Source organism: Rousettus aegyptiacus, unplaced genomic scaffold (genome assembly GCF_014176215.1).
Source record: "Rousettus aegyptiacus isolate mRouAeg1 unplaced genomic scaffold, mRouAeg1.p scaffold_m13_p_17, whole genome shotgun sequence".
Classification (NCBI taxonomy): Eukaryota; Metazoa; Chordata; class Mammalia; order Chiroptera; family Pteropodidae; genus Rousettus; species Rousettus aegyptiacus.
This window is the reverse complement of record NW_023416292.1, coordinates 2,760,544-2,783,059: the sequence shown is the minus strand read 5'-3', so window position 1 is coordinate 2,783,059 and position 22,516 is coordinate 2,760,544. Positions and strand designations below refer to the sequence as shown.

The following is a 22,516-nucleotide window of genomic DNA, read 5'->3' as shown; positions in this document are numbered from 1 at the left end:
AGGAGCTAATCAGGCCGGGAGTGGGGAGTGCCACCCGCTGCCCCACACAGCACATCTAGTCTGGCAGTGTGTTCTCCTCCTAGACCCCACCTCCCAGAGCCTAGTGAGGGCTTGGCGAGGGTCCCGATTAGTACGAATTACCTTTGGGCAGGGCAGCCAAACGGTTAGTTGGAGTGGTCTGATCAGCTGCAAAGGTAAGACGGGTTATCCAGGTTAGCAGGTTATCTGGGTTAGAGGTGTTTCAAAGGGTGGCAACAGGCAGCCACGGCGGAAGAGCTGCCTCTGTGACATGTTCCCGGCAGTTTCACCCCGTCTTCCACGGAGAGCCCCCACCCTCGAGAGGCCTTCCTGTGTTCCCTGTCTCTTTCCTGTCTCGGTATTACTGTTGTGCCCGGGCCGTCTATGTCCTGTGACCGTGCACTTCCATGCAGAAGGAACAAGAGCACACTGAGAGCAACGGCAGTGGGGCGCCCAGAGAGCGGTGATGAGTGTGACAACACGGGATTTGCCTCCCTGGGCGGGATCGGCTACCTTCCCTAGGTTTGGGATGGCTTGGTATCTCTAGTCCAGCCTAGATGAGGCAGAGCCATCTTGCTGAGTGCACAGCACTCTGTGAAATCTCATCAAGGAGCAGGGGGCGGGCAGGGGGAGGGAGGAAGGCTAGCAGAGGTGCTGGAAGGATAAACACAAAATGCGGTCTTACTTCGATGATGGATCATTTTAATGGACTTAGTGGTTTAGAGTTAGCTGTAAAGTTGGTAGAAAATGACCAGGATGAGAACCCCTGTCCACCTTCCCTCTCTCATTCAGGCGAGGATTTGGGGAGTGAATGTTCTACTCATGTGTTAAGTCATCCGGCACAGCTTGTTTTGAAAGGAGCAGCTTCCTAACCCTTAGATCAAAGGGTAGGAAATGGCCAGCCTGTTGACCACAGGCGCTGCCCTGAGAATGGTCCGCAGCTTCTTTGGCTGCAGGAAGGGATGGGGACAGGAGGTGAGGTCAGTGCCAGGGGCAGTGGCAGTTACCTAGCACAGTGAGGTGGGCCTTGGCCAGGTCCTGGTCCAGCTCAGTACTAGCAATACATGTGTAACTGCCCTGGTCCCGCTCAGCCACACCGAAGATGGTCAGGGAGTCATCTTCCTTCTTCATCCTGCAAAGGTACCGGAGGGGTTGGGAGGAGGGTGAGTGGGAAGACTACGAGGGCATGCTGGGCACTGCCTGCTGCTTTCTCCCTGGAGGCAGGTGGGGAGTCAAAGGTGCGGGGAAGGTGCCGCAGGCTGGGCTGGGCAGCCACAGCCCCTCCGAGGGGACATGAGGCTCCACCTTGATGCTATGGGAAAAGCAGGGTCTTCACCATCTCTTTGAGCACTTAGGGTGCTTTATGGAGAGAAAAAGGAATTCTCTGTGCCTTCCTTGTGCTGTGCTCCCCTTCTGAATTAGAGCATGGCTAGGTCTACCCCTCCAAAAGGCAGACAGGGATCCCTACTCTTCCCGTACTTCCAGCTCTGTCTTTAGCCCATATCGATCTCTGTACCCAGGCTCAGGCCAGGCACTCAAGCTCCTCTGAACCATCTCCCACAGAGGGAGGGGCCACCGAAAAGCAGGAGGACAGTGAGCATCAAGCGAGTGCCAGGATGCCTGCGTCTGCCCGTGAGCTGCATTCCTGCAAAGACCAGATGTCCGCAAGAAAGAGCTGGTACCTATGGCCAACCTCAGGGCCCCGAGGTGGAAGAAAGTATGGCAAAGAGCCCCGAGGAGCAGCGGTCCCCAACCTTTTCGGCACCAGGGACCAGTGCTCCTATGAGAATCTAATGCCTGATGATCCGGGGTGGAGCTGAGGCGGTGATGTTAGCACCGGGGAGCGGCTGCAAATACAGATGAAGCTTTACTCGCTTGCTTGTTGCTCACCTCCTGCTGTGCAACCTGGTTCCTAACAGGCCACAGACTGGTACCAGTCCATAGCCTGGGAGCTGGGGACACCTGCCGTAGAGGGGGGCTCAGACCCTGAATGCACAGCAGAAACACTTGTGGAGATGCGTAAACTCTATCAGTGCCTGGGTGCTCTCCCCACATCAATTAAATCCGAATCTGGGATGAGGAAGAGGGAAGGCTTGGGTCTGCTAAAGCGTCCAAGTGCAAAAGGGCTGAGAACTGCACTAACCACATTGGTCACGGTTGGCTTGGGCCAACCCTGCCCTCTGCTGGACAACGGGGGCACTGCAGGAAGGGCTGAAGACGGGGAGGGGCTCCTTGGCTGTGAGGCGGGAGAAGAGGAAGGGCGGGGTCAAAATAAAGGGCGGAGGCAAAAAGGAGTGAGTGGAGAGAACTGGAGAAACTCGTGGAGAAGAGAAGAGGGAGAGAGGAGGAGAGCTGATGGGAGAGAAGGAGAGGGTGCAGGGTGGGGTCTCCCCTGAGCTGGGGGGGAGTCCCTGAGGCCATCCTGCCCTCCTCAGCAGTTCCTAGGTGACACGCCACGACACAGGTTCCCTACCCCTGGGTTCGTCAATGTGTCACCAAGAGCAAGGGAGAAGAAAATGGCCCTAAATTAGCACCAGGAAAAGAGAAGGCTGGAGCAGAGACCTGTTCCCGATGTAGAGTGGTTCGTCGTCCTTCAGCCAGGAGACCGTGAGTTTCAGGGAGGGGTCGTGCTTCACCCGACACTCCAGCTGCACCGTGGTGCCCCTTTTGGTGACCTGGTCCTCAGGCATCCGGTAGATCCTGGTGGGGTCTATGGAGAAGCCCAGGGTGCTCGTCACTGACCCATTCTCTGCCCACCACTCCAACGTGGACACATAGCGTGACATACCTGACCTCAAGGTCAGACTGACCAAGCAAGGTGGCAGAAATAGTATTCAGTTATATGAATGGGGAGGCCTGGTGTGAGTGATGCCAAATAGTAAAAAACTCTCAAATCCTATCCGGCTTGGGAAGCTATGATGCAACTTCTGGGGTGGAGGTGGGGAGCTGGTGTCGGCAGCAGGTTGCCCTTCCTCACGCCTTTGGACCAGCCTGATAATGACTCAGTGTTTCCAGCACCCAGGCCGACTGAAGGCCCTGGGAGACACACGGACTCAAAGGGAGGGACCCACTTGGGACTGAACGTTAGGTATGGTACACTTTAAGAGAATAACACACGTGGATAACTTCAAGGAGACAGCTTCCTTTCCCTGCCCCACCCCAGGCTCTACCTACCAACCCACTCCCTTACCTTTGACCTCGAGGCGGACCTGGTTTTCAGCTTTGCCTAGGATGTTGGTGGCGACACAGGTGTAGATGCCTTGATCTTCTTTGCGGATCATCTTGATTTCCAGACTGCCGTTCTCATAGACATGGTAGTTGCCGCCATCCAGGTTGCTTCCCTGTCCATTCTTAAACCTCACAACAGAGCAGCAAAACACATCAAATACTGAGACAGGACCGGCCCAAGTGAGCGGGGTCAACCACTCGAGAGACCGTGCGGGCAGTGGAAGGACCCCATCTGGGAATCTGAAGCCCTCATCCTTGTAGAGTCTCCTCCAACCACTGGGTGGCCCTGGCAAGTCTCTGCCCTTCTCTGGGGCTCGGTTTCCTTCTCTGCACAATAAGGGGCTGACCCAGCTGATAGGCCAACTTTCTCCCAGCTTTGACCCTTTAAGGTGCCAGGACTTGCTGAATACCTATTATGGGCCTGATGGGAATGAGAAAGGTGAGGCGGATGACCCCTGTGGGGACGGTCTGGTCTCCTGGAACTTACCATCTTAGTGTGGGGATGGGGGACCCAAAGAAGGGACAGTCCAGCCGTGTCCGGTTATACAGGATCACTCGAATGAGCTGGTTCCAGGGTGACAGCATCCGAGGTGGCACGTCTGCAATTCCCAGGCAGCCGATCTTGGGTGAGTAGTCTACCTCTCCCATTCCTTCCCCACAGGGCTTATCGCTATGTGCCTTCTCCATACAGCAGCTCTCCAAATGCCAACAAACCTCCCCCTGCCCACCTTCCTCCTTTAAGAAGCCTCTAAGAGTTAAGTGAGGAAAGAGGAAGCTTTTCCACCTGCCCTCAACCTACCTACATCCAATCCAGCCTCGGAAAAGGGTCTCCCCAAATTATCCAGCAGGTTCTGTACCTGCCCCTCTTACTACCCCTTCCCTGCTCCGGGAGTGCTGCAAAGATCCTCAGCACCATTTCCCACTCTGCAACCCACTGAGAGCCCAGGAGGGCCAGTGGATATACCCAGGAGACGAGGCAGGTCCACGCTGCCATCGGTCTCATCAGGGGAAGGAGGGACCAAGACTGACTTCTAGTAGAGGATTCAGTGTCTGCACACCCAGCTCTGGGGCTTTTAAGTCCTCCTCCCTCCTCACAAATCTCGTCTTCGGTCTCCATGCTTCCTCCACCCCCCTGGCCGATCTCTGGAGAAGAAAGGTTGGTTGCCCGGGACGTGAAAAGCCCCAGGGGGGCAGCACTGCAGGGCAGTGGAGGGGACACTCACCCAGCACGCTGACGAAGGCGTTGGCCAGCAGGTAGCCATGCTCATTGGAGGTGTTGCACTGGTACACGGCCCTGCTACTGACCTGGGTGTCCCGGAAGATGATGGTGTCGCCCGCCACCTCGCGGTTTGGGTTGGGTGGTGCCGCTACCAACAGGAGAGATGCTCCTCATGAGAAACGGGGGAGGGAGGGTGAAGGGCTCTCGGGGTTCTGTCCAGGGCTCACTTACAGGAGTGGGTGCTGCGTAAGACTAGGCTTCTGGCCCCACCACTGGCTATGTGACGTTGGGCCCATCATCGAACCTGCTGGAGTTTATTTCTCAGTCTGTCCAATGCGGATATGAATCCCTGCTCAACCTATGTGGCAATTGGGCAGGTGTGGCTGGGAGCATACGCTGTGGCAACAGAAAGGGATTTGAATTCTAACCATATTCCTGTCAGCAACAGTTTCCTTGCCTGCAGAACAGGGATAATGCATCACCTTCCGGGGGTTTTATGAGGATGACCTGAGCTTTTATGCATGTGTAGAGTCGTTAGCAGAGGGCCTGGCCTATAGTGATTATTGCTGTTGTTATTATTTTAATCCAATAGGCACATACTTAAGAGCGTTTTAAAAAGGACAAAGCAATATGCAACTGGACAGAGCCTGCCACCTTCCCATCCGCTGAGCAGAGCATTCTGCGGACATTCACAAACTTAAACCTGAAGGCCAGTGCCTGCTGAAAACCGAATGAGTCCTTGTTATTTGTCAAAGCTACCCCATCCCAAGAAATGTATCCTGTGCCAAGAGAGACCATTCCTCCCACGGTTCTCCTGGTACCGCCGGCTGCGGATGCAGAGAGCAGAGGCCTGGCAGTGGCTCCGCAACCAGGGGCCGATCAATAAGTCTTTCTGGGCCTCATTTCCTTCATCTAGGGAAGAATTACTCCCAGCATTCCCTTAACCCGAGGAAGGTTAAGAGAAAGATACTGAGCTGTATAAATAAAAGTTTTCTAGAAATGAAAGGAACTGCCACTTTTCTCATCTTTCATCACCAGAAGGTGACTTTCCTTTGTGAGATTTCTAGAGTGGGCTAGATGACTTGGCTTACATGGTCTGTGAGCTCATCCAGGATCACTCAGACCTACAGTGGCAATTGGCCAAGGAGGACCCAGAGTCTGGTCCTATGGGCGCCATGCCACAGATAGTGAGTCTGAGCCCAGAACTGGGGAATCAGCAGGAGATAAATGAAGACAAGGTCAGTATCCTTGTCACCCTTCCCCAGTCCTCACTCAGCAGAAAGGTCCAAGGCGATGCCAACAACTTTCACACCTCCTTGCCTGGCAATTCTCATGGACTCAACTCTGCTCCCAATAACTTGCCTGAAGTGACGGGTGACCTTTCCAGGGCCAAGGCTCAGCTGCAAGTCCTGGGCTCTCATATCTTTAAGGGTGTTGTGAAGTGTAATGCCTTTGTTTGCCTTGTCCCCAAAGTGCTGTCATAACAGGGAGGGTGAACCGCAGAGGGCAGGCCCTGTCCCTGTCTCTGCTGTAGCCGGGGGAAGGACAGTCATGGGGAAAACTACACGCTCAGTTCCAGATGATGCAGGCGTGTTGCATGCTCGCTGCACCCATGGCTTCGCTGCTTACTAGCCACGTGACCTCGGGCATTTTGCGGCACCATCGGAGCCTCGTTCCCTCATCTTTAATGTTTGAGGTGAAAGAGAACAGGAATGCAGCACGTGGCACAGTGGCTGGAACCCAATAAATGTCTAAAAGGGTGCAGTCTCACCCTCTCCTCCACCCGCTGCCCCTGCCTGTCCACCTGCTGCTCTTGATGTAGGCTCTGAGCTCTCTCCATTTACGTTTCGTCCCACCTGATTGATATCACCTTTGCATTTCCTCTGACTCTTTAGAGAAAGTAATGACAGGACATTTAAAAAAGTAAATGCATATGGTGTAATAACACTTGACCGAGACCCTTGCTGGAAGGGGCCTCGGACTCACCTACTCCAGCTATCCAGGTAGGTCTAAATCTCCCCAATGTCTGCACACTGAATAAGTGCACCCATGCATGTCTGTTCTCATGGGGGAAGTTCTTCCTCATATCCAACCGTATCATTCAAATTGTCACATAACCTTGACTCTCATTTTGCTCTGAGCAGAGAGCGGGACCCGGGCAACCAACGGGAATGAATGGGTTTTTGAGCGCTCCTCTATCTTCCAAGCTCCAGACATCACTCGGAGCCCAAACTGTCAGGGAAAGCAGGCGCAGACCCCAGAAATTGAACTGGGCTCTGTAGTTGTTAAGGGCGCAAAGCAGAGTTTTATGAAAATCCCACAGGAGGAGAAATCCCATAACTGTGGGAAAATAACCACAGACTCCTGTTCTCTCATACAGACGTGAGGCAAATTTCCTCCTTCTTCAGATGTCCAAAGAGATGGCTGCTCCCTTACTTCTGGAACAACCAGGATTGCCCACAGGGACTGGGAGCCTTTGATGGGACAGAGATCAGTCAGACGGCTCATTACTCACATTGCAAAGGTTCCCCATTCACCATCCACTGGACCGTGGGCTTGGGGTTCCCATTGGCTCGACACACCAGTCTCCCGTCCTCACCAGGAGCCAGGATAAGGTTCTGGGGTTCATCCAGCCAGTAGGGAGCAGCTAGAAGGCAAGGGCAACACAAATAGGGGAGTTAGATGGCATGGCACAGGCAGAAGGAACCAGACGGACTTCCTCTAGGATGACAGGAGCCCCTGAGTGCCAACCCTAGGTTCTTACCACTGCCCAGGGCTCGTCCTCAGGGAATGACTCAGTCCAGCCTGCCTTTGGCCAGCTTGACACCGCAGATGCTGACCTGTCTATTTCAAGTTCACAGAACAATAGCTCTAATCTGGGGCTGCTCATTAGAGTTCTCTGAAGAACTTTTTAAAAAAATATATTATTTATTTTAATTAGTTTCAAGTACACAGTACATCAGTTAGACATTTATATAGTTCATAAAATGATCCCAATTGCTCCCTCCCTCCCCTGACCCTCCACTTAGCCATTAACATATTAATGCTAACTGCATTCCCTATGCCGTGCTCCCCATCCCCGTGACCACACATCAGCCACTAATTTGTACTTCTTTAACCCTTCTCCCCATTCTCCCAGTCTTCCCAAACCCCCTCCCCTTTGTCCATCACCAAATTGCCCACTATATTTGTGAGTCTGTTTTTGTGAGTCTTTTTATTCCTTAGATTCTACATATAAGTGAAATCATATAGGGTTTATCTTTCTCTATCTGACTTAAATACCTTCTAGTCCATGAGAACAATGTTTATTTCCATCTCCTTCCTTTTAGTCTGTGTGTGTCTTTTAATCTGAAGTGAGTCTCCTGCAGGCAGTATATGTAGGGGTCTTGTTTTCCTTTCCATTCATCCGCTCTATCTTTTAGTTGGAGCACTTAATTCTTTTCCATTTGAGGTACTTATTGATAGGAATGTAGTTGTTACCATTCTTTATTCCTGTTTTTGATACATGTTTTTTCTTCTTAAAGAAGTCTAACATTTCCTGTAATACTGGCTTGGTGGTGATAAATTCCTTTAGCTTCTTTTTTTCTGGGAAGCTCTTTATCTGTTCTTCCACTCTAAATGATAGCTTTGCTGGATTAAGTATCCTTGGTTGTAGATCCTGGGTCTTCATCCTGTCTAATATTTTGTGCCAAGCCCTTCTGTCCTTCATAGTTTCTTTTGAGAAATCAGCTGCCAGTCTTATGGGTTTTCCCTTATAAATAACTATCTGTTTTTCTCTTGCTGCTTTTAATATTCTTTCTTTGTATTTAACCTTTGGCATCTTCATTATTATGAAGAGTCTTGGTATGGACCTCTTTGGATCCCTGAATTTTGGAATTCTCTGAACTTCCTGGGGTTTTACACCCATTTCCTTCACCAGGTTAGGGAAGTTTTCCAACATTATTTCTTCAAACAACTATTCGACATCTTGATTTTCTTCAGTTATACTGATCAGACGGATATTTGGACCCTTAATAGTGTCCCATACGCTCCTTAAATTATTTTATAGTCTTCTCATCTCATCTCTTGCCATTGTGATTTTGTGTCCTTGGCTTTCCCATCCTCTAGATAGGGCATTTGATCCTTTTCTTTATTCACATTGTTTATTCGTTTGTTTATTCCATTTAATATACTTCTCATCTCAGATAATGTGTTCTTCATTTCAGACTGGTTCCCTTTTATAATTTCCATTTTTATGTTTCTTTTTATGAAGTTCTCACTGAATTTATCTACACCTCCTCCCAAAAGTTCATTGAGCATTTTTATAACCAGTGTTTTGAACTCTGCATCTGTTAGATTACTTGACTCCGTTCTATCTGGGTCTGTGTTCTGTTCTCTCCTCTATGGTTTCTGCTTCTTTGCCTTCCCATTTTGGCTGCTTTTCAGTGTCTGTTTCTATGTACTAAGCAAAGTTCCTAAGTCTCCAGGTCTTATTAGCATGGCTTTGTGTTGTAGGTGTCCACTGGCACAGTCCTAAGAGGGGTTTAGCTGCAGGCCAAATTTAGCCCCAGTGTCTGACCCTCTGGGGCCACCTGTTAATATTTGGCAAGCAATCCACAGATGCTGTGCTTATAGTTGCCTCAAAAGTCCACACCAGAAACTGAGGCCAGCTGCCTCCAGTGTGAGTCTAGGTGCTGCTCAGCAAGGAGCACCTGACTCGCTGAGGATACACCTGGATGTGGCCTGGGCAAGGCCGCAAGTTGGGGGAGGTGGGATTTCAGGGAATCCTCTGGGTGGAGACCTCCGTTATCCAGTTTGATGATGAGATGGCTGTGGAGGGCTGTGTCCGCACACTGGGAGGGGGGAGGGCTCAACAGGGAACAATGGATACCACTGGTACTTCTGTATCAAGCAAGTCTCTCCTCGGCCCTCATTCCAATAATATCTCCCCGTAAGTCCTTGGTGCCTACTGCGCATAGCTGAATTGGCACTGGTGCTTAGAGCGAGCAGGTCCGTCACCATGAAAATCTGCTCAAGGACGCAGCCCCATTAAGAGGCGTCTGCTGCTGCTGCCGCAGCCTCTGTCTCACTCAGCCTCTTGAAACCCGGCAGCCCCGCGTCCTCGCCCCGTCCTACCTTCTGCCGTTGCAGGGTGCTTTCTTGGATTTCTCCCTAGTTGTATGGCTTGTTCCTCTAGATCACAGGTGATTTTCCTTATTGCTGCTCCCTGTTTCCATCACTACTTTGATTTGGTCGCCAGAGGGATGAACAGAGCCTCTATCATCAATGCCATTTTTTTTTCTCCCCCTGAAGAACTTTTAACAAACAGGGCTGCCAGGGCCCATCCCAGACCTGCTGAATCAGAATCCTTAAGGGAGGCCCAGGTAGTGAATGCTTTTAGATGTCAGTAGGTGTTCATGATGTGCACCTAAGGACCTGAGCCAGGGAAGGTAGTCAGGCAGGCACTGGGCTGGCCCCTCTGGATTTGTTGCTGCTGCTGCAAGATCAGACTTTTTCAGATCTAATACTGGCCTAATATTATACTTGTTCTCTTAGGCATTGCACTTTGGTTAGAAGCTCTTAGCAGGCCGCCTCTTTCAATTATTTGGAAAAGTCCATGACCATGTGGATAGGTGGATTTTTCTGAGAAGAGGGTTCTTTGGATCAGATTCTTAAAGATCTTGATGCCCCCCAAAAGATTAAGAACCCCTGGTTTGTGTGTAGTGCTGAAACCAAGGCCATATGGTCAACTGTGTGTGCTAAGAAAGTTCTTGCACTATAAAATTAGACCTCATCATTCCAATTATCCATTCAGCCCTGGGAAGAGAAGTGACTGGTGTACCCCACAACCCATGGCTGAAACCCATAAAGGCATGCATTTTATTGCTTACAATAGCTCATTTGGGTTAGCTATGCCTTTGGGGGAGGGAAGTGATTTTTTAAAAAAAATTTGGGCTTGATGACTCCCCACCTTTAAAAAGAACCAAGCACAGTACACAGAGAGCACAGGGCTAAGATGACACACTATGAACAGGAATGCAAAATAAAAGAAAAGAAGGCTCTGGGTGTAATCAAAACAGACCATGAAATTCACCTGCTGAGGGGGCTCCGGGCACCAAGGAGAGTTGGCTGATGTTCTGGGTGGATCTTCTTCCCTTAAGACCCACCACTCAAACACATACACACTCACATCCAGCGGGTGATCATCCCTGGCAGGTCACTATTGCTACTAACCAGTGTGTTGGAAGTTTCTCCCACTCATCCTGCCCCCAACCACCCTCAGAATAAAGAGTGGTCATGGTGTTTAGGGCTGGCAAAATCATCATAATGAGAAATACACACAACGTACCCTTTACTCTCACCGAGATCGTGTGCCGGATGCTGCCCATCTTGTTGGAGGCAAGGCAGAAATACTCCCCAGAGTCTTCCTCGGAGATGTTGGTGATACGCAGAGCCTTGTTAAAGTTCTCAAACTTGGCCTTGTCAGATGGGAGGTCCCCACCTTTCTTGTACCATGCGATGTCTGGTGTTGGGCTAGGAGAGGGACAAAGCGGGAAACAGAAACATCGGAACTGAGGCCCCTCTGTTCTTCTATGGAGCCTGGCACACCCAGGTGTCCTAGAAGTGTTTTTGGTCCTCTGAGAGCTGATCTCTCCTATACAGAGGGGTGGCTTGGCTGCAGAGTGTCTGAGGGGCTTATTGAAGGTCGCATGAGATTCTAACACACGTAAAGGATGCCCACCCATCTCCATTCCTCATTATCTGAGAGAGACAGCCAGATGACTGGGATGGAGGTGACTAGGATTTAAATCCTCACTAAGGGCTGTCTGCTTCTGCACCTCCAGACGTGGCAAGAACAGAGCATACCCACAAATTCCCTCCCTAGCCTCCTGCAGAGTGGCCAGAAGTAGGGATAAAATGATACCTACACCCCAGAGGCGATGCACTCCAGCAGTAGGTCCATGCCACGTAGAACCATCTGACTGCTCGCAGTGCCCTGGGGATACATGAAGCTGGGGGTTCTTTCTGCGACTCCTCGGACTGAAATAGAACAAGCTGGCGTGAGCCTCCTGCGCAGGGGGCTGACCCAGGTGGCCAAAGCTGTTGGGCTAGAAAGAAACATCATGACACCTCTGCTTCCCCCCTTACCCTCAGAGGCTCCGAGCCCCAGCCCCTCCCAGCTGAAACCACCCCAAGGGCCAGGCATTATTAAGAGAGAGTGTTAGGAAGCGCGGGGCCCCGCGGCCCCACCGGCACATGTGTGTGAGCAGCTTTAAGTTCTGAAAGGATCTGCCAAGAGGAGCCCAGCTTCCCTCATAGTTCAGGAAACCTCTCCTTCCCTGGAACGGGAGGGGCTGGCCTGAGCCGTGAGTCCTTTACTTCCTGAGCATGCACTTTGGGACCTCAGAAGCCAATTTGGTGACCCTTAAGGAGGCCATCTCAGCAGCAGTGGAAGAAAGAGAAGGCACATATTGAGGCCACAGGACAGACGACCTGCTCTTGGGGACCCTGAAGACAAGGAGCTGAGATGAAGCCACATAGACCCAGATGAGCAGTCAGAGATACAGGGAGCATTATTAACGGTTTAGCAAAGACACAGAGAGAATTAATGAGCAGAGATGACAGGAAATCACTCTGGGGCCAAGACCATTCTGCTCCTTCACTAATGATGTTGGAAGGGGCTGGGGAGGAGGGTGTTAATTGGATGCGAGAGACTGGGGGAGGGTGAGAGGCAGGATGGAGGAGGTGATCTGCAATTCAAGTAGGCTGGAGCAGCCAGGATCCGGAGTTAATGACATGCACACAGGTTTCGAAGCCAGGTGGCCCGCAGAGATGGACACTGTCAGGGCGGCTGTTTCCCAGTGGAAGGGGACGTGCAAGTCTGGGCACACCACAGCAGCGGGGAGCCCACCCAGCTGAGCCTTCCCGCTTGCTCCCCCAGAACTCTTTGTATGGTTCTGTGGAAACGGATGCAGTGCAAGGGGGAAGAACGTGAAGTTTCCAATCAAGAGCCCAAAGCACAGGGAGACTGTGCATACAATCGTACGATCGAAGAGTCCAATATATAAGCTGAGCCCATCCGTGGGCCTAAGGGGTCTTCAACTCAGCTGGAGAGGCGAGAGGTGGAAGGGAAGCTGAGCTGCCAGGAGCTGGGAGCCTCGGAGATGCCCTCGGTGAGAACAAAGGCATTTTTCTGGGCCATTAATGGCTGCTGGCAGAGTGAGGACAGAGTGGCGGGAGGAACTCTGTCTCTGTGACATCGGTGTCTCCTAAAGGAGCTTGCTGGTCCCTGGCTGGATCAATGGGGTCCTGTCCTAGGGGCACTCAGCTTCTTTCCATTTGCCAGCGGGGGAGTGCATTCCATAGCGATTGCATCTATTTTATTCTTCTGTCGGGGGAAGAAATGACGAAATACTTGCAAAGGTAGTTAGGCTGCTGCCACAACACGTGGTGCATGACGGGTGTTCAATAAACGTGGGGCGAATGAGTTCCAGGGGAGAACAAAAGGAAGGCGACAATTCACCCCTGTGTTACTTCTCCTTCTGAAGATGTCCTCGTCTGTCCCACCAGCACACACATATACAACGGTGGCTACTGCAGGGGTTAATCCATTATGTGGTTAATTAGTTACCATCTATCTATATCTATACACTCTCACGGCACAAAGCTCTCAGTACAAGGGAAGCCTGATACCAAAGCAGCAGCTTCGTCCCACCCATCATCTTGGAACCACCCCAACAACGGCCAGACAACACAAGGTCAAGGGCACCATAAGGAGAAGGAGGTTTCGGGCAGAAAGCTCTGTCGTCAGGCTGGTGAATCTGTCGAGAGCTGGGAACCCTAGGATTATGTGAAATCGGTCCCAGCTCAGTTGGCATACTCCTTCCCGCAGGGACACAATCTGCAGAAACCAATCTGTGATCCTGTGGACATTTAATTCACACCATGACATGCAGCACACGTGACCAGCGAAGCCATAAGGATGGGATGGAGGAGAGGTGAGCGGAGTCCTGCTGCTGTGCCTTCACACGTTGCAGCCGTGACTATAAAGAGGTTATAGTCACAGTGTTTCGTGCTAGCCACAGAATTATCCCCAAAGGGGAGAAGCTACTGGGAAACAAGCCAAAACTCAAAAGTATAGGGAAGAACATCTTAGAAGTCAGAGGTAGTAACTGGAGCCAGCATTTGGTGAGTGTTCTTTATGGGACACGCACTGCGCTAGCAACTTTATCTACGTCATCATGTTGAATCCTTACAGCAAACTTGGAGGTATCACAGTCATTTTCAGTAGAGGAAACAGAGGCTCAGTGAAGTCAACAGGCTTGCCAGGGTCGCATGCAGTTAGGATTTGGATTCTGGACCATTTAGCGCCAAAGCATGTGTCTAACATCATTCTATATTGCCTCTCTTTAAGGAGGGATAGCCCATTTGTCCCTACTTCTGACAGTCAGCTTTGGGAATATCTTTCTCGCTCAGAGCAAAGAAACCCAAAAGGGCAAGAGAGGTGGAGGAGATATTTTTGTTTTAGTGATCTACAGTAGTGGAACTCTTATGTTTTCCTCAAATAGTGTCTTAAATGTCTCAGATAAGATTTTTTTTAATTTACATTTTTCAATTAGAGTTGACATTCAATATTAGTCTCAAGTGTACAGCACAGTGCTTGGACATTTATATAATTTACCAAATGACCCCCGTGATTCGTTTAGTATCCACCTGGCACCATACATGGTTATTATAATTCATATAAGATTTCATCTCTCCTTGGTGGCTATTAAATAAACTCAGGCCCAAGCTGGAAAAGAAGAAGCTGGGCTGGGAACTAAGAGGCTCCAAAGGGTTCGCAACTGGATTTTTAAGGCCACAGAAAGCTTGAAGAGGAGTCAGGGTGACACATGATATCATTACTGGACCCAAAGGGCAGGATGTGAAGAGCTGTGGTCAGCTGCAGCAGGAGGGACTTACATGACAATTTATGAAGGATAATCCAACTGGTGGCTTTGGGAGCTGCTGCTCCAAAGGCAGGGTGGCTGATTTCTTTCCCTGGGGAAGTAGCCCCAGGAAGGATCTCTGAGACAAAGGTGATTGCTATATGAGATGCTACAAGACTCTGAATGGTGGAAAATGACAGTTTCCTAGCATGTCACAGGATGTCTTTTCTTTTACCATAGAGGCGGATTTCCCTGGAGGTCCCGTCCAGCCTGATGATGCTTCTCTTATTCACCCTGATTCTCAGGGCTGAGTCTGGACCTAATGCCTGATCAAAATCAAAACCCAGCTGCCAAAGCTTGTGTTCACGTGGATTCAGGAAGAGCTTCTCCTGCGGCCCCATCTGACCTGGCCAAGGACAGTCTCTCTCTTTCTGCTCTTAGAGCTGTGGCTCGAGGGTGGGTTCCTGGGTTTCCTGAAGAATCTGGTCAGCAGCGGGATATCAGGTAGTGACAATGTCAAAAACCTTTGCTTCAAAGGGCCAATGAAAAAACACCTCAATTGTCTCCTGAAAGACGAAAGGCCAGGACTGCTAAAAACCCGAGTTGCTCCCCTGTCAAGTGCTTGCGTTAGCAGAAGAGAATTCCGTGAATCGAACGTGTCCAAGAACCTTTACAAAAAAGCGGCTTTTAGGGGCAGCTGGATCCTCCACTTGCTACTCTCAGTTCTCAGAACTCAGAACTCATGGGCTGCATCCCAGGCATCTCATCGCCTCTTTGGCTCCAGGGTTGGCTGACCAAGCACCCCAGAAGATGAGAAAAGATCGTTGTCTCGTACATTTAATATCTTCCACTGCCAGGAAATCTAACCCAAATCCCTCATTCAGTAGTTGGAGCTTTTTTCTTATCCAGTTCTCAGCACAACTGAGATCTGAACAGCTTTCGTTTTCCTAGTCTGCCCTAAAATGTCTCTGTCCACAGTACTTTCTTCCCATAATCATGCCTACCTTTCTCCTCTTGGTTTTTCTTCAAGTACTCTGAGTCTCTCCTAATTTCATAAGCACAGAACAATTACACTTGATATAGTCAACACTAAACCATTCCCTTTAACACCACGATGGGTACTAATTACTGACATGTCTGACAACAAACTAGGAACCATACGCACGTTATTGTATTTAATCTTCACAACAATCTTATGCAGCAGATAATATACCCATTTTGCAGATGAGATCTTTGTCTTGTAAAGTTCTGACATGTTAAATGACCTGCCCAAGGTCACTCAGTAGTACATCCTGGAGGCTGAATTTAATTCAAGGCAGTCTACTTCAGAGGGCACACTCCTGTCCTTGTCTCCTGGCCTAAGTGGCAAGTCAGGGGGCATCTGACACATGATCAGATGATGCCAAACCTATGTAGAAATCACTAGAACAAAATATAATTATCAGGTGGCCCTACCGCCACACAAGAGACATGCCATATTTCAAAGCAAAGTACAGAGATGCACTGGGCACTTTTCATTGCACTGTGTCTCTCTGTCCAGCACTCAGGGAGGATCTTCTTTCCTTCCTTTTTAGGAAGGGGTCAATCTCATGTAAGCATTTGGGAGCTTTGCTCGATTTTATAGCCCTGGATGGTTCTTGTAACTCCCACTCATTCACTTGTAATAATATCTACCACTGGTCACAAACTGGTTTAAGTGGCTAGAATAACTCAGATTTATTCCATTGATAAAACAACTCCACATGCATGTCCTCTGAATAGTTTATTGTATACAGCAAGGAGCTGGGACACGGTGGTCTCTAAGGGACCTTCTGGCTCTGATACACTCCACCTCCCATAATAGATTACCAGAATCCAATTTAGAAAAGGGCACATTCCACACCAGTGCTCTGGGGCTCTTGACACGTGGTGGTCGGCCCCATTATTTCGAAAACAAACAAACAATGCCCAGCGTCCAACAAAGGTCCCTGCCTCCTCAGGTAGTAAATCTCTTTGGCAGGATCTCAGAGCGGCTCTCCTTTGGTGCCAAGTTAGAGCTTTTGCTGCTCTCCCTCCCTCTTCCCATCCCCCACTCCAGACACTGATCATTGTTTATATTAGCACAGCACGATGCAGACACTTCCTATCTAGTTGAGCCCACAATGACCCCCCTGGGGACCTGCAGCCTCAGCTTTCTAGGCAAACTGATGATGGGGGCCAGCTGCTTCACCAGAGTCAGTGAATGATGACTCCTCTGGCCGCTCAGGGCAAACAAGACATTCTTGAGTCTTGGTGGGGTAACTCAGGTGTGGAAATGGCTAATTACTCTATTAATTAGCTTGAGCAACCAGTTGTGTGATGAGTTAGAAATACACCTCATGGATGCTGTTCCATGACTTGCAAATGTGTGGACCGGCGGGCATTGGATTTCTGTGCACTCCCAGAGGAGAGAAGGGGCCCAGGTGTCGGAATACAACTGATGGTCCGACTTTATTTATACTCATCTTGAAACAGAACTCAGAGCTGAACTCTCACACCTATTTCCCAGACAGATTTTAAAGAGACAAGGGACATGAGACACGGTATCCCCAATAGCTCTGGCTAGACTACAGAGCAGGCAATTTACAACCAGATACTTAAGAGTTAACTACACACACTACAAAGCTTTCTGTCCTCTTTAAACCACTAATAGGACTAGATTTTCTATTTTTTCCTTACTTTGGCATTCACCTATCTTCAATATTCTCCATCTACCTACCACTGATTTCTAAGTTTCTACTGAACCCTCCAAGAAACTCTTCTGAAGTCCTACCTTGGTTTGACTAACTTATCTAGAATTCAGCAACTGGAGGCCTGCAAGTATGAGTGGCCCACACCACAACATCAGCCACTTCGAACCCCCAACTGACTACTGTCCTTCTGGTGAACAGCGTTCTAGAGGTGGCACCTTGGCACCCTGCCCTGGCCAACTGTCAGACCTGCCACCCAGCACAGGTTAATGACATGGTATCAGTCAAGTTAGGCAAACTGGGGTTAGGACAGGCAAGGTTATTCCCAAGGTTACCACAGCGACTCACCACTGTACATGTCAGGGTGGTTTCTTAAGGACGAGTCATTATAGGGGTGGTCTGCAATAAACAAAAGAGGGTGAGCAAACAGGAGGCCACGGAGAGGTCAAGGAGGCACACACGGGGAGAGAACAAACGGAAATGCACGAGAACAGCGGGGAGGGCACCGGGAGCCTTTTGCAAAGGGAAGACGCGGCATGTTTGGAAAGGAAATACGCTTGGTGAAGAACAAGCAACACAAAACAGCCCAAAAAGGGAAGAAAAGGTTAAATCCTGCAAAAGAAGGCAATTATAAGTTTCTTCTTTAATTACAAAATTAGGCTTGACCTTTAATTACTTGGTCCCACTATAGTTTCAAACAAATGAGATAAGGATTAGCAGTATCCGGTAGCAGCCTTTTGAATAACTCCTTCCCATCAAAATCCTCAGTTCCCAGGTCTCTGGATCAGGCCAGCTCTTGGGATAGCTAAAGAGAAAGGAGTGTTAGTGAGCCCTGGGGAAAAAGCAAAGTCCTACCTGAGCAGGAGCTAAGTTGCAAGGAGCGAGAGGTAAATGAGAAAAGACAGTCCAAGAGAAACAGTTCATCAACAGAGTGGGACAGAGCAACCCTTGGCAGAGCCCAACAGTCAAGTGCTTGCCAGCAAAGTGCCCCCAACCTGACCGGTGGCACCACCCTGGTCTCTGAGATGTGTCTGTGGGCAGAAAGGCCTCCTTCTGAGGCTAGGAGAGGTCCAGGGAGGTGGGGAGAGCTAGGCTGAAGTTCAGATTTTAGGACTAGAAAGGGAGCCTGGGATGGGGGTTTGGGAGGTAGGGAGGTGGTGGGGGTGGGGGGTGGGGAGAGAAAGAGGAAGGGAGGGAGCGCAGGGGAGGGAGGGAGTAGGGTGCGAGTATACGTGCCACACAAGCGCTGTGAGTTCTACACTAGGGACTGGGAAAGGCCGGCTGACTAGCTGGAGGTTCAGAACTCTCAAGACTGTCTTGGGGTGAAGACATTCCTTAAGTAGCAAAACCAGTGGTCTCGGTTCCAACATTAGGTAATTAAAGCGCTTGGGCATTAAATCCACAGTGAGAAAGACATTTTGCAATAGGGCAACATCCTTAAGTAGTTTCTCCCTCTTCTACCACCGTCTACTTCCAGCTATTGGGTTTGAGTTTTGACAGCACCTACAGAGGGTGGGGGCGGGGTGGAACAGCTGACTGGAAGCCAAGCAGACAGCCCGGAGAAGCCCAGAACGGGGTCCAACTGCTCAGTCCAACTGCTCAACTGCTCGAGGGAAGAGAGGTGTTGTGCCAGGGCATTTGCATATCTGAAGACAGCTCAAATCCTGTACCACTGACTGCAGAGGCTATGGAGGTCTTTTCTGGGACCGCATTGCAATGAATCCCAAATCTGCTTATCACCCAGTAGGAAGATTTTCAGTAATCAGAACTATCCTTTAAGATGGGGTTTGTGGTAAAAGACTTAGCCTGTGTTTGGGAAGTCATCTTGGGTTTATCTGGAGTTAAGGATGAGAACTGAACAGCAAGTGAATGAAGAGGCAGAGAGCCAGGTGGGACCATGGCTGGACTCAGGAGGTAATGTCCCTCTCCAGGGAGAGGACAGGGGTACATACAGATTGATGGGGTGTTTTTCATGCTCAGGTGAAATAGAACCTATCTCTTTCCAGAGAAGTGACCTGAGGTTGGACTGGACCTCACAGTTTGTAAATTCTGGAGCACATTTGAGAAATTCAAGGAGAACTTCTGGCTCCTTTAAGAGCATCATTTAGACAGCAGACATCAGAAGGAAGCAGAGGTAGTGCCCCTTTGCCTCAGGGAGAACCCTCCTCCCTTGCCACCACTGCCTCTTGCTGTGGCAGAGGGACCAGGAGGGACCGGAACCTGTTCTGCTGTAGGCAAAGTGGGACAGACATGTCTTTGTTAGCCCAACTCCACTGTCTGTCTTCCACTGACCTCCCAAAACAAATTTAAAAATGATATTAGATTGCCCAGTATTTTATGTTAGATATCTTTCTCCCCTTCCTTTAATACAAGTAATGCAAAATAGCTGTGATGAGATTTATTTCTTCCCAATGGACAAACTGGTGAGAACAGAGTCTTTGGAAGCTGTCCCAACTTGGCTTTTGGCCTCCCAGTTCTAGACCCGGTTCTGAAGGTACAAGGAAAAGCCTGTGTCCCTTCCAGGCAGGGAAGTATGGGGAGCAGCACTGTGCAATTTTAAGCAACTGAGCCCAAATCTGAGCGGGCGCAGATGCCAGAACCTGCTCCGGGTCCAAGCTGCCTCCGGGAGAGTCCAGGAAGCTGAAAAGCTTCTGTGCCCAGCACCTGGCTGGGGGTGTCTCAGCATTTGGAGCAGTTTTCAGCAGAGCAGGGGACCCACAAATGGAGCAGAAACCAACATCCCTGACCAGAGAGAAAAGAATGTTTCTGGAAAGTCCAACTTCTAAATGTGATTGACATCTCTAGCTGCTTGATTCCACAGAGGAAGGCTCTTCACCACCTCCGTCTCCCTGCCTCTACCCTGTGTGACAGTGGAGATCTCTGCCCACAACAGTCACCCAACTCAGTCCTCAAATGGTAAGCTGACTTCAAGCCTCTTTCAAGCAGGCAGAAAGGGATCCAGGTGATGGCCCTGCAGGCCATCAGGGATAGACTCAGTGACATTCCTGCCCCTCCCGTGGCCCGATACTGCCAGCCTTGTCCTGGCTCTGAAGGCTGCTCTGAGGTTCTGGGCAGACCACGCTGTGCTCCCCAGCTTGGCCAGCTGGCAGGCAGTCACCTCTGACGTGTACTGAGGAGACACCTCAGACAACCCAAATTTCTTCTCCAGGGCTCCTCTCTGGGCCTAGGACCAGAATGAGAAAGCCAGGGAGGGGGCAGCCAGCAGACTGAAGCTTGGTGACCCTGCCAGGAACATGTAGGGACTGTCCCCGAGTTTCTGGCCAACCTGTTGGCTATGAAATTAAAAGTAGCTCAGAACAGTGTGTGGGGGACCTGCAGGGGCAGGAGAGGGAGGATTAGAGGAGGGTGAAATGGGGCCAAAGTAAGAGAAGATGAGAGAGAGGAAAAGAAAAAGAAAAAGGGAGGAAAATTAGAAAGGAAGTGAAAAAGAAAAGGGAAGAAAATAAAGAGAAAGGAAAAAAAACCCCACAGTCGGAGAAGGGGAACAGGAAGGAAGCTGCTTCTTGCGCATGCACCTCGATGCCATGGGCTGGCTCTCAGCACGGCCTATTTTCATCATGGCCAGGGACTAATGAGGAAAGAGACAGCAGGAGGGGGTCAGGCCCCCACTTGTCCTGAGCGAGGATGAGTTCCTCCAAGCCTCTCCTCTGCCTCCCAGGAGACATCATCAACCACCTGTGTGGGGGCGCCTAGAAACCAGAGTTCAGCCTCTTTTCTGACCTGTGGAAGCTGCCAGTGCCCATGGAGTGGCCTTTGCCTGGCCTCTCCCACAATTGCCACTGTCCACAGCATTGAAAAAATTCACACAGCTGAGTTAGACAGAGTAAGGTCTTTGGGGATGGGGACTCTTCTGTGGAAGGCATGTTATAAGTTTTTGCGTAAACCAGCCACTTTCAACGTCCTGAGCAGGCTAAGACCTTTGCAGCCAAAGCTCTAGGCCAGCGGGTCCCTGGAAAGAAGTGTGTCTCTGAGCTAATGAGCTTCCCTCTCTCATTCGTAGAGGGTTGCCAACACTATAACGGGTCAGCAAATGCTGATCTGCTTTGGTTCCAAACAGAATCAAGGTAAAAACAAAAATAAATAAAACTAAACATAAACCTGCAACTTGTACACACAGCGATTCCATATGGTCCAGTACGTATGTTTCACAGAATCAACTACAACTCACGCAGGTGTACCTACGAATTTGGATATTCCGTGCTGTGGCTTTATTCTAGAAATAAAGATAATCGAACAATGACTAGAAATAAAAAAAAACAATAATCAAGCTGAAGACATGAGAGGGATGCCGGAGGCCACTTAAAGCAGTGCTTCTCAAATTCTGCAGTGTCCAAATCCCCCGGGAACTAATGAAGAACAAAGAGGCGGGACAGGGCTGGGCCTGGGGATGGCGCCAAGTTCACTGGATGATTCTGATACCCACCAAAGTCTGAGAAGAGCCAAACTGAACTCAAGGAAAAGAATCAGGAGATGTGGCTTACTTAAGCTGAAGTAGCTCGGGTACAGTGAGCTGGAAGGATTTCTAGGTCAGTCTTGGGAACCATGCTCTCCCCAGACCCAGGTGCCTGGGGCCGCTCAGGCCAGGTGGACTGCTGCCCCAGCCCCGGGCAGAGGCCTGCACTTACTGGTGAGGACCTTGAGGGTGAAGGGGTTCTTCTGCTGGATGGTGTGGGTAAAGTGGAAGCGGGCGTTGCAGCTGTAGTCTGTCTGCATGTCCTGCGCCATCACGTTAGAGAAATACAGGTCCCCGTTATGGCCCTGGGAGACCCGCTTGTCTTGGGTGATGGGCTCCATGGCTATAAGGAAGCAGAGGTACAGTGGGAGGTTAGCAGTAATTGGAACAGTAATAATAATCATGGAGTTTCTGGTGAGTGAGCACCTACAGAGGACCAGGTGGGGCCATGGGTTCTAATCTCACTCTCAACTCTGAAGTGGGGCTTACTTCCATTTCACAGATAAGAAAGCAGAGGACTTAACTATTCTGGCTGCAAAAGTAGTGAGGGAAGAGTAGGATTTAGATTCAGACCCGCCTGCCCACCATGTCCATGCTCTATGACCAGATTTTTCTATCTCCTGTTCATGCCACGAAAAATCTGGCTGGTGCTGAGGCCAGAGGGAGGGGTCACGATCCTTCAGATGCTCCCACATCAGGAGTCAAATTCATCTGTTTTATTTTCCAACGTCCCCCCACCCCACCAAGAAAGAAAAAAAAGCATTATTCATTATAATTGTAAGACGCATACCAATTAACGATGCACGCCAACCATTTTACAGATGTAAAATGATGAACCTGTGTGCTTTTTGGAATTAATGACATCGTAGCCATAGCAGAGAATGCTGCTATGTCATCCATGTTCCTTCGAGCCCTGCATCTGAGGTGAACGTAAATGGCCAGGCTTCCCGGCTTTCAGGTT

General features: G+C 50.0%; 1 protein-coding gene across 26 annotated transcripts in view; it reads right to left on the bottom strand.

The window, feature by feature from the left end:
• NFASC (neurofascin) overlaps positions 1–22,516 on the bottom strand; it is a 171,058-nt gene that overhangs the window by 41,717 nt on the left and 106,825 nt on the right. For 16 of the 26 annotated variants that reach the window (XR_001596332.2, XR_004955089.1, XM_016140324.2 and 13 more), the window contains 11 exons: positions 21,728–21,898; positions 17,430–17,480; positions 11,374–11,485; positions 10,794–10,978; positions 6,981–7,112; positions 4,470–4,613; positions 3,734–3,845; positions 3,209–3,375; positions 2,581–2,728; positions 1,026–1,150; positions 142–186 (listed from right to left, as the gene is read on the bottom strand). Coding sequence is in view for 24 of the 26 variants with exons in the window: in XM_016140324.2 (XP_015995810.2) it covers positions 142–186; positions 1,026–1,150; positions 2,581–2,728; positions 3,209–3,375; positions 3,734–3,845; positions 4,470–4,613; positions 6,981–7,112; positions 10,794–10,978; positions 11,374–11,485; positions 17,430–17,480; positions 21,728–21,898 (1,392 nt within the window). In the remaining 2 variants the exon portion in view is untranslated. Of the gene's footprint in view, positions 1–141; positions 187–216; positions 1,151–2,580; positions 2,729–3,208; positions 3,376–3,733; positions 3,846–4,469; positions 4,614–6,980; positions 7,113–10,793; positions 10,979–11,373; positions 11,486–17,429; positions 17,481–21,727; positions 21,899–22,516 lie in introns of those variants that run through there. The other 10 variants (XM_016140395.2, XM_016140460.2, XM_016140479.2 and 7 more) reach the window with 4 other exon arrangements.